Source organism: Felis catus, chromosome B3, assembly GCF_018350175.1.
Source record: "Felis catus isolate Fca126 chromosome B3, F.catus_Fca126_mat1.0, whole genome shotgun sequence".
Lineage (NCBI taxonomy): Eukaryota > Metazoa > Chordata > Mammalia > Carnivora > Felidae > Felis > Felis catus.
In genome coordinates, this window is record NC_058373.1 from 39,955,481 (window position 1) to 39,968,190 (window position 12,710).

General features: G+C 35.3%; 1 protein-coding gene across 2 annotated transcripts in view; it reads left to right on the forward strand.

Annotated features, from left to right (window-relative positions):
- The window catches only part of CLPX (caseinolytic mitochondrial matrix peptidase chaperone subunit X), a 40,651-nt gene that overhangs the window by 8,400 nt on the left and 19,541 nt on the right, over window positions 1-12,710 (forward strand). For both annotated transcript variants that reach the window (XM_003987034.6, XM_019832224.3), the window contains exons 2-4: window positions 2,301-2,461; window positions 3,453-3,570; window positions 10,513-10,667. In XM_003987034.6, the coding sequence (XP_003987083.1) occupies window positions 2,301-2,461; window positions 3,453-3,570; window positions 10,513-10,667 (434 nt within the window). The remainder of the gene's footprint in view (window positions 1-2,300; window positions 2,462-3,452; window positions 3,571-10,512; window positions 10,668-12,710) is intronic.

The following is a 12,710-nucleotide window of genomic DNA, read 5'->3' on the forward strand; positions in this document are numbered from 1 at the left end:
TTGCGAATACGTTGTAATGGTTTGATTAAAAAGTTATACTTGTTACATAGATTATAGTAAATTATTTTATTATGCTACCATTCATTTTAATTTATGGATGTTTTAAAACATATGCAAAATGGAACAAGGGACACCCAAATACCCATCACCTAGTCTTAACATCCATTAAATTTCGTATTTTTTTATTTAGAGAGAGACAGAAACGGTGTGAGTGGGGATGGGCAGAGAGAGAGAGGGAGACAGAGAATCTCACAAACTGTGAGATCACGACCAAAGAGTTGGATGCTTAACTGACTGAGGTCACCCAGGCACCTCAAGTTTCTCTATTCTTCATTTCATCTATCACTTTCCCCCATTACTTTTCTAGATTTGCTTTTTAGATTGACATATTAAACCATATTATGTTTAATCACATTATGTCCTTTAAAAATCATTAATGTTTGGCTTAAAATTCATGAACTACTTTAAATCTCATTCTAATGAGAGTAATAGCTATCATTTACTGCAAAAAAATGGCAAATGTTATGCTTGAGAAAGTTTGAAATGTCTTTTGAAAACATCACTTAGAAGAAAAACATCAAATGTATTTTAATATTGATATTCATTAATTAAGCATTAATTGATCAGCACTAATTAGCTTAATTAGCATTCAGCAGCATTTTATAGTCTATGGATTAGGGACTAGAGTGTCATAAATCTTATTCCTTTTTTAGTGTTTGCGAATTCGTGTAGAGATGAGAAACTTTGTATCTTTCCTGTTAAGTTTGGTGTTTTTATTTTTGTTAGAAACTAGTTCTAACAGTGTAGACAAATGTTTTGGAAAACTGGAGTTAATAAACTCAGTCAGTTATATAACTAAACAATTGCTTTTGAGTTGTTAAAAGGATGTAATTTTAAACCAATTTTTGTGTTTGGATATAGTACATGCATATGTGCATGATCTCTTAAAAGCCCTAACTTGTAAAGAAATAAGAATTTAAAGCCTGGGTTGAGAATTTTGCAGGGAACAAAACGAGGGAGATAAAATCAGTTTCTTAAATTTATTTAAGTATTAACTTAATCCCCTTCCCCCTTTTTGTTATCATCTCCTAATGGCTGTGATAAACTGCTGGGAAACTTCCTTCTTTGGCGATTCATTATAATTCACTAATGTATGCTAACTTATGCAGGGTTCTGAATAGCCCTACAATATTCAGTACTGAATCTGTGGAATTTTGTTTGATCTAAGATCATTTGATTTTCTTGTGTAGGGAACACTCTTTTAAAGACCAACTTGGGAAATGCTGCCTTACATTATGGCTCTTTTGCCATTGACTATAGTTTATTTAGGAGTTTATTTTGTATTTATATGAGAAAAAAAAACAGGGTTCAGCCAACACTGATCTTTTGATGGACCAAGTTTGGCCACACCCATTTGTTTACATATTGTTTGTTTGTTTTCATGTTACAGACAGAGTAGTTGGAACTGAGACTAGATGGCCCAGAAAGCTGAAAATATTTACCATCCCGGTGCTTTACAGAAAAAGTTTGCCACATAAGTCAGGGGTTAACCTATATCCTTTTTAAAAATCTTAACTTCAAATATGGTAAGGGGCGCCTGGGTGGCTCATTCAGTTGAGCATCCAACTCTTGATTTCAGTTCAGGTCATGATCTCACACTTTGTGAGTTCGAGCCCCACATCAGGCTTTGCACTGACAGTGTGGAGCCTGCTTGGGATTCTCTCTCCTCTCTCTGTCCCTCCCCTGCTCACGCTCTTTCTCCCTCAAAATAAATAAATAAATAAACATTAAAAATTTAAAAAAATACATGGTAAAGGTTAAAATGTTTGAAAGCAAGATAGTGGTTATAGTGTTTACTAAAATTTTTTATAGGATTGAAATGTTTCATTAAAAGACATGTGTTTATGTCAATTGCTTATTCTCATTGATAGAAATAATAAAAGAAGAATTAGAATATAGGGTGTAAATGGCCTTTTTCTCCTACAGATTAGGCAGATGTTGAACTGCTCATCTCTCACACTTTCAAAGAGCCACTCATTGCAATAACCCAAATGGTCTTTCCTCACTATCAAAGGACAGGCCCAGAAAGAAACATCTTTATTTACCAGAGGCCCAGGTCTGGCCTATTTTTAAAGGGGCTTTGCCTCTGATGGTGTCAACATTTACCATTTTGTTACTACCTCTGTGAAAACTAGTTTTTTCAACCTCCTTTATACTTAAGGAATTTTTGTTTTCAGGGGATTTACTGAAGGCATGTTAATGTTTGATGTGTAGACTAATAAATCTCATTGTATTTCTAGGTATATCTTGTGGTCGCATTCATATACCTGTTTTAGGAAGGCTCGGGACCTTTGAAACTCAGATTCTACGAAGAGCTCCCTTTAGAACCTTTATGGAAACACCAGCATACTTTGCATCAAAAGATGGGATAAGTAAAGATGGCTCTGGAGATGGAAATAAGGTATCTTATCTTTATTGGAATATATATATATTTTTTGAGTTCCTTCCTTCAAACAATTAAATGTAATAATAGTTTTCTCTATTCCATTGGTTTATATGTTTTCTGTAGGAAATGTGAAATATATAAAATCAGGTGAAGAATTTTATGTAATTTTATTTTGTGTTTTAGTTTCAACCATAAATTAGTTATGTAAGTATTGCACTTAGCATTAACTAAAATTTCTAACACTCTAAAGTATTAAGAAGCTTCATTAAATCTATGCAGCCTGTAGGATTAAATTAGGAATAGCCGTCTTTTTTCACAACTCTTAACAATTCATGATAGTATAAACCCCACCTCATTCTCTACCTAAAAATTTTGGATATCTCTACAACTTAATGTTGGGCTACTCTGTAGCTAGCAGGTAGATGATCAGTGATTGTATTGGATCAAGGAATTATTATCAATTTTTTTCATTATGTGAATTTCACTAACACTTGAGCTAATGTTATATATAAGACAAAATGCTAGGTGCTTTGATATCCACACTTAATCCTAACAATGACTCTCCAAAGTAGGTGAAATTATCCCCATTTTAGAGATGAGAAAATCCCCATTTTAGAGATTGAAGAAAGTTATGAATCACTACTTGTCATGATAGTAGCTCCTGATACAGTTTCACTGAAATGTATTTTACCTGTAGTAACTTTTTTTCCTAGTGTTGATTGAGTCATGGAAAGAAAGCTGTTTATTATATATGCTGGCTCATACCATGTAAAGCAGGACTACAGATAAATACATGTGTTTACCAGAATTGGTTTTGTTTTTGTGGTAAATGGATCTTTTGATACCAGTAATAGTAGAGTTATAAATAATACTAATAATTCCACTCTAGAAATTATAAAAATTATAAGATTAATTACAAGCTAACATGCTTATATTTAACTTACCTATAAATTGATTGCCTGAAAGTAATAATTGACGTTCTTTTTTTCTCCTGTATGAACATTAGAAATCAGCAAGTGAGGGAAACAGTAAAAAATCAGGCTCTGGGAGTTCAGGGAAAGGTGGAAACCAGCTGCGTTGTCCTAAATGTGGCGACTTGTGCACTCATGTAGAGACCTTCGTGTGTAAGTATTACTTCCTCTGTTGTTTTTCTTCCTTACCTTTTCTACAAATCACAAATTGCATAGAAATGTGTAAATTACATAAACCAGAGTTATGTTCTTCCTGAACTTAACATGATTCTCCCTTATGTTCACCAGATACTAAAAATCCCCATAACTGGTAATACTTTGCAATGTGGTATAAGAAATAATTTAAGAAAACTATTTATTTCTTTATTTTCCATGTGTGTGTTTATTTCAAATTTGGATTTTGTGAGTGTTCAAATTTGAGCTATAGGAGAACCAAGGCGTATTTATTCTGTTATTACTCTATTCTTCAAATACCTGTTGAGCATCTCATATAGCTGGAGAGGTCGGTCATTCAAATATTAAGGTGTTTTCCCTCGCTGAGGAACCAGAGAAGCTAAACCCTTAATTCTATAAAGTGTGTGATAATTATTAATGATTCAGACACTGAGAGAAGGAAGAAATCAACAGTCCCACTTTTGCTGTTAGTGTCAGCAGTAACTCTCTGAAATACAAAGATGCTACTACAGATCTTTTGTTTCATGAATCAAACAACTCATTTCCTACATGATTAGAGGTAATGGTAATTCAAGAGTAAATTATGTTACACTATCATGTCAGCCTTTCTGTATAGTCAAACTGAAAAGGTCATTGGTGAGGTTTGTCAGAAGTTTCAGTTTCTGATGATTAGCTGCAGAGGATTCTCTATATGCTATCCCAAATATTGAGATCTCAGTTACAGTTTTATGTTTATTATTAATACTAATTGGCCACTGTATGAGAAAGTACTATATGTAGCATGTTTTTACAATTTTTGGAAAGACTTTTAAAGTCGTTCCATTCTATAGGTGGAATGTTTGAGATTCTCTTCGTGGTTTTGCCTCATAAGAGATCAAAGAGAGGAATCAGTCTGAATGAATACTAATTTGGTTGCAACATAAAATGAAAGTGGTAGAACTAGATGATAAAACTTCTAAATAACATTTGCTATTAACAAATCTGGTATGAAGCGATACAATTCTTTTAGAGAGTCTGAGAATTGCTCAGTTCATAATGGCAATGTCCTATTGGCATACATTTTTAATCAAGAATTTTCTTTTTTTTTCCAGAGAAAGATTTCAATCTTTGTAGACTTAAAGAATAATTTCTTAGAGTAGAAAAGGAAAGAAACTAATATTTAATAAATGCCAGTATATATAATTTTATTCTCACAATCTTTTGTCAGGAGAGAGCATATCCTCATTTTCTTAGCTTAGTGAAGAAGCTAAGATTTTAGCAAGTGTAAGTAACTCATCCAGGGTCACAGAGCAGTGAAGATTTGCTATTCAGAAGTTCCTATTCCATACATTTTTACCAACTGGAATTCTCTAGGGATAGATGAAATTTATTTTTCTTCTACACAGTGTTTTCAAAACTTGCCAGGTTGTATTAATCATTGAGGGTGGTTGGTTGTGGTTTTTTTGAGAGAGAGAATCCTAAGTAGGCTCCTCACTGTCAATGCAAAGCCCAATGTGAGGCTTAATCTCACAAACCTGAGATCATGACCTGAGCTGAAATCAAGAGTCAGATGCTTAGCTTAACTGAGCCAGCTGGGCACTGAGCCCCCCAGGCACCCCAAGGTGGTTCTTGAACATACAGATTCTCTCCTTCCCTGGAGATAAGATTCTGTAGATGTTGGGTGGTATCCTAGAATATGTATGTTTAACAATGAGACCAAGTGTGGAAAACACGATTTTTAATATTATCTAATCAACTTAGGGCTGAAGTGGTTTCCTTTGAGAATTCTAATTGGGGAGGGGGACGTGGAAGTAGAGAATAGGGAAGAAAAGAGTAAAAGAAGAGTAGATCCTTATAAATAATTTAGTAAGCAAATATCTGTTGAGACTGACACTGCCAGGCTCAGAAAATAAACAGAGATGAACATGACACTGTCTTATCCTCTGGAACTTTACTCCATAGGAGTGGTAGGCCCTCATCAGTGAGATGAGGCCCTCCTCTCTTGGTTTTATTCACCCATAGTACAAGTCTCTTCAGAATGCATCTCTTTTGGATGCTGAGGATCTTCTGTGTCTACTCACTGAAAATTGGAGAGTTTTGTTGAATCTTGGGCCGTTCATTTTGTTTGCGTCTGCATTTGTTTAGTTACTGGTTCATAAACATCTTTTTATGTGCTTTTTGGTCACTTGTAGTTCTTTTGTGAATGGCCTGTTTAGATTTTTTTTTTTTTTTGAAGTTTATTTATTATTGAGAGTCAGAGCATGAGCATGGGAGGGGCAGAGAGAGGAGGAGACACAGAATCTGAAGCAGGCCCCAGGCTCTGAGCTGTCAGCACAGAGCCCGACACAAGCACTCAAACCCACAAACCATGAGATCATGACCCGAGCCCAAGTTGGACGCTCAACCAACTGAGCCACCCAGGCACCTCACGAATGGCATGTTTAGATAACTATCTACTTTTTTTGGTCATTTTTAATTATTTTTAATTACCTGAGGAATGTATGTGTGTATCCCCCTTTATAAGAAAAAAGGTAGAACTTTGTAGGTAAAAGTTAAAGATACATTTCTGTAATATATCTTCATCAAACATGTAACTTTTAAAAAGCATAAATGGTATCAAATTGTTCATGTTTTTACCAATTTTTTTTCGCCTCAGCAATTTAAAAAAATTTTTTTTTTTAATGTTTATTTCTGAGACAGAGATAGAGCATGAGTGGGGGAGGGGCAGAGAGAGAGGGAGACACAGAATCCGAAGCAGGCTCCAGGCTCTAAGCTGTCAGCACAGAGCCCGACATGGGGCTCGAACTCACAAACCGTGAGATCATGACCTGAGCTGAAGTCGGTCACTCAACTGACTGAGCCACCCAGGTGCCCCTCGCCTCAGCAATTTTTTTAGAGTTGTATGCTGATATATACAGGTCTAGTCCTTTCCTTTTAAGGTGTACATTTCAGGGGTTTTTAGTATATTCATCAAGTTTTAGATCTGTCACTACTATCTAATTCCAGAACGTTTTTGTCACCCCAAAGAGAAGCCCCATCCCCCTTAAGTAGTCACTTTCTACCCCTTTCCCTCCCCTCCCTGGCAACAATAAACCTACTTGCTGTCTTTATGGATTTGTCTATTCCAGGTATTTCATATAAATAGAATTATACAATATGTGGCATTTTATGTCTGGCTTCTTTTGCCTTCATCTTTCAGGTTTCCAGGGTTCATCTGTGTTCTATTATATATCAGTATTTCATTGCTTTTTGTGGCTGATAGTATTCCTTTTGTATCCACTCATCATTGATGGACATTTGAACTGTTGCTGCTTGTTGACTACTATGAATAATGCTACTGTGAACATTTGTATACCAGTTTTTGTGTGTACATGTTTTTACTTTTCTTGGGTATATGCTTAGGAGTAGAATTGCTGAGTGAAATGGTAAGTTTGTGTTTAATTTTTTAAGAAACTACCAAACTTTACATCAGCTGTAGAATAACCTATGTTATTCTGTCCATTTGACAACCTGACTAGCAATGTATGAGGGTTCTAATTTCTCAACATGTTCTTTAACACTGCTCTTTTTTATTGTAACCATCATAGAGATATGAAGTGGCATCTCATTGTGGTTTTGATTTGCATTTCTCTAATGACTAAAGATGTTAAGCATTTTTTTCATGGGCTTATTGGCCATTTGTGTATCTTCTTGTAGAAAAGACTGTTTAAATCCTTTGTCCATTTTTAAATTGGGTTATCTTTTTTGTTGTTAAGTTACAAAGAGTTCTTTATATATTCTGAATACCAGACCTTTATCCAGATGTATGATTTGCGAACATATTCTTTCATTCTATGGGTAGTTCTTTCCTATAAATACCGTATAGCAGGAGTCAACAAACTTTTACTATGAAAGGCCAAATAGTAAATATTTTAGGCTTTGTGGGCCCTGTAGTCAGTGTTGCAACTCTTCTCCTTTGCTGTTATGGGGAGAAAGCAATCATAGACAATGTAAACAAATGAGGATCGCTGTGTTCCTATAAAACTTTGTATAAAGACACTGAAATTTGAATTTTATATAACTTTTATTGTCATTTTTTCCCAAAGTGTAAGAACTATTAGCTCATGGACCTGTCTGTATATATTCCATCTCACATGTATATGTAGGGATTTTTATGTTCTCTTACTGTGGTATTATTCTTGTTTGACTTTGTGGAAATAAAATACCATTTTTATAGATAGCATTATGAATGCATAGAAAGTCATCAGGAATTGAAGTAAGAATAACATCTAAGAAATATTTTATTATAAGGACAAATGTATATTGTTCTTCAGTTTTCTTTTGCCTATTTAAATAATAACTTGTCAAATGTGAATAGTCTCCCCACTTTTATTTATTTTAGTTGTTTTTATTTTTATGTATATAATACTTTTTGAAGGCTTACTGTACTTACATGTCTTAATACAGTAGGAATTAAACTTTTCTGTTTGGTTTGGAGATTTAATGTTGGGCCCTGAAACATGTTCGAAATCATGAAGAACTTTCATTTCAACAAATATGAGAGAGTTTTTACTGAGGTAATCTATTGTTGGCATATAATACAAGCATGTTTACTGGGATTAGTATTCTGTATGTAAAAGAATATAGTATACTTGTAGTAATCATTTAAAGGAAAGTTTATTCCCTGACAATTCAACAAAATTAGATTTTGCCACTTGTCTGTATGAGTAAAAAATAAGCATTGCAGTGCTTGTATTATTTTTTTTTTCTGAGACAGCATTTTAATAAATAAAATTAACCTGGGTATACATTAAACATGTTCCATTGTCAAATTGGTATTGTGATATTCAAATAGAATGTAAATAACTCATCTGTGGTAAGCAAAGAGGAATATGATTTGTTGGTGTTTAGTCTCTTTCCCTTTGACCTAATTTCTTTAGAGAAATATTTTGTTCTTATGTTCTCAGGCCAGATTTTCCTGTCAAACAGCCTGAACTAGATCAGAGGATTCTCTGCCCTTTAATCCTTGCCCTGTTTACCATCAGTAACAATTGTAAGATGAAGCTTCATTTTAGAGTAAAGGCCATTGACTATCTTTCCCAATGGTGGGGAATGGTGATAATGTATTGGGGCTTGTGTAAACCAAAGGTACTTGGAATAGTTTGGTCTTTTTCTTGAGGTAAGCATTTATAGGTGATTAATACAAAGAAAACATGGATGATCTCTTTTCTAGTTTAAAATTTGCTGCTAGAGTTTATCCAGACGTATTTTTGATTGGCCTTGTGTTTAAGAATAGACAAATAAGCATTAGATTGAATTAATAATTAGATTTATTTTTGAAATATGGAATTGTCTGGGGTTTTTTTAATATAGATTATTTTGTGAGATTTAGGTGTGCTTACCAGTACAGTTTTTCTTGTAATCTATGAATAGGTAGTTACACTATTCCCATAAGAGAGATTCTCATAGATTTAAATATTCTTCTTTGCAGTTTTTCTAGTTAGATTACACAAAGGTTAATACAAAAATGTATTACCCAGACCTACCAACCTGTAACTAATTCCTGTGTATCTTTTGTTCTGTATCTGTTAGTAATCTGTGTGAGAGTCTCTTCTCTGCTGCTTTCCAAGGTACCTTTACCATTAGTAGGGGTAGGCTTAGAGAAGGTTAAGAGTTTATGTCCATATACATATATCCGACAGCTGTGTTTTAAAAGGAGATAAAAAAATCCACTTTGGTTTAACATAGGTTATTCTATAGCTGATGCATTGGAATTGAGACACTTTTTTTACCCTCATTTTTAATTGTTATTTTATTGTTTTCAAAAGCTGTATGATTATCTATAAGTTAATATGAGTGAGAATGTTATTTTGTTAGTTTCTTAGTGGTTTTTAGGCTAAAGAAATAAGAACTAGTGGAGTTGTTAAAGATAAAAATTAGGAAGGCACGAAACAATTTTATGTTTACCAAATCATGGTTTTAAAAATGCTCATAGGGGGGCGCTTCGGTGGTGCAGTCGGTTAAGCGTCCGACTTCAGCCAGGTCACGATCTCGCGGTCCGTGAGTTCGAGCCCCGCGTCAGGCTCTGGGCTGATGGCTTGGAGCCTGGAGCCTCTTTCCGATTCTGTGTCTCCCTCTCTCTCTCTGCCCCTCCCCCGTTCATGCTCTGTCTCTCTCTGTCCCAAAGATAAATAATAAAAAACGTTGAAAAAAAATTTAAAAAAAAAAATAAAAATGCTCATAGGTTTGAAAGGAACCTAAAGAATATACTTTCTTTCCCCCTTTTTCTGGGTGATTGGAGTTGATTTCTTTTATTATTATTTTTTTAATATTTATTTATGAGAGAGAGAGAGCACAAGGGGGTGGGCAGAGAGAGGGAGGGAGACAGAATCCAAAGCGGGTTCCAGGCTCTGAGCTGTCAGCACAGAGCCCGACTTGGGGCTCGAACTCACAAACTGCGAGATCATGACCTGAGCCAAAGTTGGATGCTTAACTGACTGAACCACCCAGGCACTCCTGATTTCTCTCTTTTAACTTCTGTGTATATTTGAAGTTTTTCATAAGGAAATGTTGAAAAAATAGAATAATTTACTTGTGCTTTACTTTTTTTTCACAGTTTTTCATTCAAGTATTTCAATAAAATAAGTGATTAATATTTTTATAGTGGTTGTTTTTAAAATTAAATTTAATGAATGGGAAGTTGAAAGAATGTCAGCCAATCTTTTCTCTTAATGAAGTATATCACAAAATGAAAGAACCTAGTGGAAATGAACAAAATGTGGTTTAATGAACTCATTTATCTGTATCATCTATCTTAGATGTAAACTAGGTTGTTTGTTGTGTCTAGTGAAGGAACTACAGACCTACTTTTTGTCAAGTGTATAGTTTTCATTTACAGTGAGTTTTTAATGTTAAATGCTATTTGAATTATTTATTTTTCTCTGCTGACCTTTCCTTTTACAGCATCCACCCGCTTTGTGAAGTGTGAAAAATGTCATCATTTTTTTGTTGTGCTATCTGAAGCAGACTCCAAGAAAAGCATAATTAAAGAACCTGAATCAGCAGCAGAAGCTGTAAAACTGGCTTTCCAACAGAAACCACCTCCTCCCCCCAAGAAGGTATAGGTCTTAGCTCAGTCCTATAAGCACTTTGTCTTGAAAACATTTCATTGCTCCCCTCTCCCAGTTGACATTGGATCTTAATGCTAGTACCTAAACAAGTATTAAGTTCTTAATATAGACTATATGTGGCTAAATTTTTATTGATATTTGGTACTTGGAATTTATGTATGGAGTCCCAATGCTGTTTTCCCATGTTATGATTACTGCATTCAGTAGCAATGAAATAGAGTTGGATGATTGTTAAAATGGTGTTCATACTAAATTAATCTAAAATGATACCCTGGGGTGTCTGGATGGCTCAGTTGGTTAAGCATCCCACTCTAGATCTCAGCTGAAGTCTTGATCTCAGGGTCATGAGTTCAAGCTCTGCATTGGGCTCTGCACTGGGCATGAAGCCTACTTAGAAAAATAAAAAAATAATATCCATAAAATTGAGCAGCTATGGATTTCTTTTTCTTAGTTGGGGCCCCTTATTAACACCAGGCTGCAATTTCTCCCCATAAATTAGTCTATTGTCTGGTAAAACAGCCTCAGTGTAACAATGGAAGCAAAATTTTCTCACAACTAGTGTATCAGGGCTGTCCTATATAGCACTGTGGCTTTTGTGGTGTGGGCTCCTTCCAGGAGTCTCAGACAGACTGTGATCTGGCCATATGAAACATGGCAGAATGTATTACCAGCTACATTGGGTACTTGGTCTGTTCTTTCTGAGAACAGGGAGCCCGGCCCTGGGGCTATGTGCCCTCTGTTCTGCATGTCTCAAATGTTTGCACACTTAGATTATTTCTCACCCCCTGCTTCATTGTAGCTTTCTTATGCTATTAAGACACCAGTCCATTTATTTCCATTGTGCTGTGGCAGATTTAATAATTCATAGGTGTAATTTGTGAGGAATCAAGATTTTTTTAAGTTTATTTGTTTAGAGAGAGAGAGAAACAGAGCTAGGGAGGGGCAGATATAGAGGGATAGAGAATCCCCAAGCAGGCTCTGCACTAACAGTGCACAGGGCTTGAAGTCTTGAACAGCGAGATCATGACCTGAGCTGAAACCAAGAGTCAGATGCTTAACTGACTGAACCACCCAGGAGCCCCAGAAATCAAGAAGATTTTAAAAAAACATAATAAAAAGCATATGGTCAACAACTAAACAATTTATCATGTAAATATAGTGTAATGGTAAATATAGCTATTGACCTTTGTATACTCCATTAGGTTGTCTAGACTTTAGACATTAGAGTTAAAGTTCTAGAAAATAGGTAACTTAACTATTTTCAGGAGTTAGTGAATATTAACAGTTAATTTTTTTTTTTTTTAAGTTTATTTTTTGAGAGAAAGAGCAAGCAGGGGAGGGAGAGAGGATCTGAAGTGGGCTCCATGCTGACAGCAGAGAGCCTGATGCGGGGCTCGAACTTACTAACGGGAGATCATGACCTGAGCTGAAGTTGGACACTTAACCAGCTGAGCCAGCCAGGCACCCTAACAGTTAATTTCTGTTTACTAAAAGGTGAAGGAATTTACCCCAGGTTCCATGCTGTTAGCAATATCCAAGTCTCAAACAGAGCTTTAGTTTCTAAGAATAAGGTTTTTTAGATTACCATGTAGATAAATGAGCAGCTTTAAAGTTAATGTCTGAGAAAAAACCTAAATATCTGTGAATATTCGAACATACAGCTGCTGGTAATGGCTTTAATTATATAATGCCTAGTTTTTAAAAGAGTAGATTCATAATATGTTATCTTTCTGAAGAATATCATTCATGTGATTGAGGGAGGTATAGAAAGGATTTATTTTGGGGCACCTGAGTGGCTCAGTTGGTTAAGCGCCTGGCTTTTGATTTCAGCTCAGGTCATGATCTCATGGGTTCATGGAATTGAGCTCCACCTCAGGCTCTGCGCTGACAGTGCGGAGCCTGTTTGGGATTCTCTGTCTCCCTTCCTCTCTGCCCTTCCCCTGCTCACACACACACACACACACACACACTCTCTCTCTCTCTCTCTCTCTCTCTCTCTCTCTTTCAAAATAAATAAATAAAATAAATAAA